The sequence below is a fragment of the Oncorhynchus kisutch genome, linkage group LG1 (genome assembly GCF_002021735.2).
Source record: "Oncorhynchus kisutch isolate 150728-3 linkage group LG1, Okis_V2, whole genome shotgun sequence".
NCBI classification, from domain to species: domain Eukaryota; kingdom Metazoa; phylum Chordata; class Actinopteri; order Salmoniformes; family Salmonidae; genus Oncorhynchus; species Oncorhynchus kisutch.
This window is the reverse complement of record NC_034174.2, coordinates 58,472,287-58,478,434: the sequence shown is the minus strand read 5'-3', so window position 1 is coordinate 58,478,434 and position 6,148 is coordinate 58,472,287. Positions and strand designations below refer to the sequence as shown.

Below are 6,148 nucleotides of genomic sequence, written 5' to 3'. Positions count from 1 at the left end.
GTGTGTGTGTGTGTGTGTGTGTGTGTGTGTGTGTGTGTGTGTGTGTGTGTGTGTGTGTGTGTGTGTGTGTGTGTGTGTGTGTGTGTGTGTGTGTGTGTGTGTGTGTGTGTGTGTGTGTGTGCGTGTGTGCGTGTGTGCGTGCGTGCGCGCGGTCCTTCAAAGGGACCCCTTTTATGCAAAGTAGACTAGTTACTATTAGCCTAGACCAGTGGTTCCTAAACTTTTTATAGTCCCGTACCCCTTCAAACATTCATCATTGTAAGCCTGCCACGCACACACTATACGATACATTCGTTAAACATAAAAATGAGTGTGAGTTTTTGTCACACTCCGGCTCGTGGGATGTGACAAAGTGCTCTTATAGGACCAGGATACAAGTAATAATAATAAACAGTAATGTTGCTCTTTATTTAACCATATTACATATAAAACCTTATTTGTTCATTGCAAATTGTGAATAACTCACCATATGTTAATGAGAAGGGTATACTTCAAAGGATGCACATAACTCTGCAATGTTGGGTTGTATTGGAGAGAGTCTCAGTCTTAAATAATTTTCCACACACAGTTTGTGCCTGTATTTAGTAGTCATGCTAGTGAGGGCTGAGAATCCACTCTCACATAGGTACATGGTTGCAAAGGGAATCAGTGTCTTAACAGCACGATTTGCCAAGGCAGGATACTCTGAGCGCAGCCCAATCCAGAAATCTGGCAGTGGCTTCTGATTAAATTAAACTTTCACAGGACCGCTTGTTGCAATTTTGATGAGGCTCTCTTGTTCAGATATCGATAGGTGGACTGGAGGCAGGGCATGAAAGGGATAACGAATCCAGTTGTTTGTGTCATCTGTTACGGGAAAGTACCTGCGTAATTGCGCACCCAACTCACTCAGGGGCATCGCTATATCACATTTGACATTGTCCGTAAGCTTGAGTTCATTTGCACACAAAGAAATTCATACAGTGATGGAAAGACCTGTGTATTGTCCTTGTTAATTCAGACAGAGAAGAGCTCCAACTTCTTAATCATAGCCTCAATTTTGTCCCGCATATTGAATATAGTTGCAGAAAGTCCCTGTAATCCTAGATTCAGATCATTCAGGTGAGAAAAAACACATTACCCAGATGTGAGAAACTCATAATCATGCAAGTGGTCAGACAAGTGAAAATGATGGTCAGTGAAAAAAACTTTAAGCTCGTCTCTCAATTTAAAAAACTCTCAATTTTAAAAAAAATGTGCACTTCTGTATGTTGTAAAAGCAGTACATGGTTGCTGCCCATATCATTGCATAGTGCAGAAAATACACAAGAGTTCAGGGGCCTTGCTTTAACAAAGTTAACCATTTTCACTCTAGTGTCCAAAACATCTTTCAAGCTGTCAGGCATAAATTCCCTTGGCAGCAAGAGCCTCTCGGTGGATGCTGAAGTATAGGTGGATGCTGCGGTATAGGTGGATGCTGAAGTATAGGTGGATGCTGCAGTATAGGTGGATGCTGAAGTATAGGTGGATGCTGCGGTATATGTGGATGCTGCAGTATAGGTGGATGCTGCAATATAGGTGGATGCTGAAGTATAGGTGGATGCTGCAGTATAGGTGGATGCTGAAGTATAGGTGGATGCTGCAGTTGTCACGAATCACGTTTCCTGAGTCAGTTTTTTGCCAGTGTTCTGTCCTGGAGTGTTTTTTCCGGCGTCCTGGAACGCACCCTGTCTGGTTGCCGGGCAATGTAGCCAGTTGGGAGTTCTGATTACCCGCACCTGTATCCATTCAGCTATCTGCACACCTGGTCCTGATCATCATCTCTCCTCTTCATAAGCCCGGACCTGACAACCATTCCCTGCCGGATCGTTAGCCATGAACAGTATGTTGTGCCATAGTATCAGCCTCAAGTTGGATAGAATTTGTTTTGTTGTTTTGTACGTCTTGCTTGCCTTAAACTTACCTCCGTTTGTTCTGTCTTCAGTTACTCACCTGGATCATTTACCCCATTCCCGCCTAGTCGTCGGAGGATTCCGCTTCCCCATTGGATCCACCTATTTACTCCCATCAACTCACCACCGCTGCCCGCTACGCCACCTGGATATATCTACCCATACACATTCACTTGTAAATAAATACTCACCTTCTTCCTACTCTCCTTGTCCTGGTCTGCTTCTGGGTTCGATTTTGAAGAAACGTGACAGCAGTATAGGTGGATGCTGAAGTATAGGTGGATGCTGCAGTATAGGTGGATGCTGCAGTATAGGTGGATGCTGCAGTATAGGTGGATGCTGAAGTATAGGTGGATGCTGCAGTATAGGTGGATGCTGCAGTATAGGTGGATGCTGCAGTATAGGTGGATGCTGCAGTATAGGTGGATGCTGCAGTGTACCCAAGTGGCATCGGGAGCAACTGCTTGCACTCTTAACACTCCACTATGTCTCCCTGTCATGGGTTTTGTGCCATCAGTACAGATACCAACAGATCTTGACCACTAAAGTCCATTTGATGTCACAAAGCTGTACTTTAAAAATATCCTCTCCTGTTGTCCTGGTTTCCAGTGGTTTGCAGAAGAGGAAGTCTTCCTTAATTGACCCCCCGTAAACGTAACGGACATATACTGTGCCAGGCCCGCCACGTCTGTTGACTCATCCAGCTGTAATGCATAGAATTCACTGGCTTGTATGTGAAGCAGTGATTGTTTCAAAACATCTCCTGCCATGTCACTGATATGTTGTGAAACAGTGTTGTTTGACGAAGGCATTGCCTGTATAGTTTTTTTGGGCCTTTTCCCCCAGCATTGTCCCAGCCATATCTGCAGTAGCAGGAAGAATTAAGTCCTCCACAATAGTATGGGGCTTGCCTGTCCTAGCCACTCGGTAGCTCACGATATAAGACACTTCTAGCCCCTTCTTATTAATGGTATTTGTTGCTTTTATACACGTCTTACTACTCGAAAGTTGTCTTAATTCTCACTCAAAACACTCCTGTGACAAATTTTTCAAATTCCCATGTTTTGTTTCTAAATGTCTGTGCAAGAGTGAAGGTTTCATCGAGTTGTGAGATAATACTTTTGCACATATAACACACTGTGGCTGAGGAAAGGCACTACTCCCAATATAAGTGAACCCCAGATCAATGTAGTTTTCATCATATTTGTGCCTCTTCGATTCGCTACATATGGATTGTTAGTGGAATTCCCGCTAGAGAGTAACGGTTAATGTGATTGGATGTTAATTACATGACTATGCTACCTGTATTTGACATTGTGTTGTAATTTCGCTGAACATTAGATGGTCAGATGTCAGTGAAACAAGGCTACTCAGGCAAGATAAAAAAAATCACCCAAATGTATAGCCCCATTGGAAAATATAAATGGACTGTTTGAAAATGTGGAGAATGTAAAAAAATAATAATAATAATTTAAAAAATCTATTTATAAAAAAAAAAGTGAATATCTGGCCTAGACTATTATTAGTTGACTTTGTTAATGGAAAGGCTAGTAGTGTTGGCTACACTACAGAGAACGTTCAAAAATGTCAAATGCCCAATGAATATTAGAGATTTCTGATTTCTAAAATATGTGTTGTTAATGTGCAATTAAAGATGTGAAAATTGTATGGAGATGTTCAATTGAGCTCTTTCTTTTTCCCGTAAGAGATGTTGAGAAAACACGCATTAACTTGCGTCTGACAAGCCACGCCTGTAAAAGTTTTGGGCGGAGAGTCACAGCAAAACTTTCCATTAACATCTGTAGATCTTTTGGTGATAACGACGTTGTACAGCATCTCACTGATAATGTCTGGAATGGCGTCTAACCTAGCTAAAAAGCGGGCATTGGCTGCAGGGTTTGGCACTAATGCTAATGCGGTGAAATATCTCAATCAGGATTTTGAAGCGCTTAGAGCGCAATGTTTAAGTCGAGGAGGGCTATTCTCGGATCCAACTTTCGCAGCCGCACCCGAATCTTTGGGCTTTAATGAACTCGGACCAGGCTCGTACAAAACTAGAGCAGTGCAATGGAAAAGGCCAGGAGTAAGTCTATTTTTCCACCCATTAATGTTATATGTTTAAGTTTATTTCGAAAGTTTTATTTTAAACATAATATATATATGTATTTCCAATTTCCCATCATATTTTCTCCGTTCATATTGTTGCCCCGTGCGTTTTAAACTACCCGTGCATCATTTGGCCTATAGCCTATTCTGTGATTATTTTCTAAAATATTAAGTAGACGGGCTTTTGAATCAAGCTCAACTCAACTGCGTCAATAGTCTACTCATGCTGCTGAGACAAGATTTGTCCAACGGAGGGCAGGATAAAACCAAGCTAAGCATTGATTTATGCAGTTTAATGATTCTAGAGAATAAAGAATTTTACAATTTGCGACAGCTTGACAATATTGCATATACTATGTAGATTGTGAATTTCTTAATATATCATTTGAAATTGTTACTTGATTTATCCATATTCCCTTTGTTTTTACATGAAATATCCTAAGCATAGAAAATGCTCTTGACTTTGTTGTTTGTTTTCTGCTCTTGTGGTTAATGCATGGTTAAATGTGACATAATATCCTCAGGAGTTGTGCTCAAGTCCAGAGTTCATTGTTGGAGGAGCCACCAGAACAGATATCTGTCAAGGAGCTCTAGGTAAGTTATGTCACACTCTTATAGGCTCCACTGCAAAGCAATTTTTATTCGAAAAACTGCCTTTGGAAAAAGCCCCCATTGCATCAAAACGCCAGTTGAACTAGTACAGTCCCTACACTCATGGCTTAAAACATTTACATTCTTCAGGCACTGCATAAGAGCTCCATGGCCTTACTCAGCACTGTTTATTGTAGAGTCCAGTCTTCTGCCAAATAAATAATACAAACCACCTGAAACATATAACTGTGCCTTTTCTAGTATATATTCAGGAAGGGCAATCATCTAAAAGGGATAATAAAGTTTTTTTGGCCTTGAAAAAATGCAGCTGAAATTTGATATCATCCTCATACCACAGAAAGGGGTTTGGCCATTGTTTGTCACTGGTTTAATCAACAGCACCATATGCTTTTAAGGAGACTGTGCCCAAGTGGGAAGTGAAGACCACACACACACACACACACACACACACACACACACACACACACACACACACACACACACACACACACACACACACACACACACACACACACACACACACACACACACACACACGTGGGCACACGCATACACACGCAAAGTCTGCCTCTCCCAGTTGCAGAATTGGAGAATATAATTGTTTGTTTTTCACAGGCTGGCTCAACACATGTGTGCGTGCCTCTGTAAAACCACACGAGAGTTCTAGTTGATCTTTTTTCAAAGCTACCACTGTGAAAACATGCATGCCAGCTAAGCTTTCTTTTGTAGGAGCCAAGACACTCGTAGGTTGCAGAAGTTTGAATAGTCTTTTATTCATTCAGAGGCATCACCATTTGTCTGCCAGTTTTTTGTAAACTGACAGCTTCAAGGCCAATTTATAATGCTTTTTTTTTATCTTGATATGTTCTGAGCGTGTATAACAGGCTGTAAGTTGTTTAGCTGTTTCAACTTAGTTACCCTGCTGATGTGAAATATTAAGTTAAATGAACTTATATATTAAAAATGTTTTCAATCGCATACAAGCATTTTTTTAGAACAGTGTTGATTTTCAAAACAGTGTACACTAGTTACCTTGTCAAAACAGAAAATACATTAATCAATCGCAAATATAATCATCAAAAGAACATGACTTCCTGCAAAAGGATTAACACAACATACCTCTTGAGTCAAACTGACAAAACAGAAAGGTAGTCCCATTAAATCAATATATTTTCTTTGCAGTCACTTATTGACCAAAATTGGAAATTCAACTATCAAGGTGCTATATTATGGGCAATTACTGTCCTTTTATGCGTTTTTCACCAAATAAATTCATATACATCAAGGTATATATTGTTTCTAATCAAAAAGAAAATGGAAATCAGCACATTGTGTGCAGGATATATTAATCGGTATCATCATAAACCAATTCCATGTATATAATAAGTAGGCTGGTCTACATATACCTTTGTAGCCTTTCCATCACAAAGCAGACAATCCCCAATAGAAGTAACGAAATAGAAATACAGTGGAGAAACACAACTTATATGATGAATGTA

At 40.4% G+C, this 6,148-nt stretch overlaps 1 protein-coding gene across 1 annotated transcript in view; it reads left to right on the top strand.

Moving 5' to 3' along the window:
• The first annotated feature begins 3,706 nt into the window (after positions 1-3,706).
• Positions 3,707-6,148, top strand: part of LOC109890699 (calpain-2 catalytic subunit) — an 18,439-nt gene continuing 15,997 nt past the window's right edge. The window contains exons 1-2 of the mRNA XM_020482691.2: positions 3,707-4,014; positions 4,562-4,631. Of these exons, the coding sequence (XP_020338280.1) occupies positions 3,778-4,014; positions 4,562-4,631 (307 nt within the window). The 5' untranslated portion in view covers positions 3,707-3,777. The remainder of the gene's footprint in view (positions 4,015-4,561; positions 4,632-6,148) is intronic.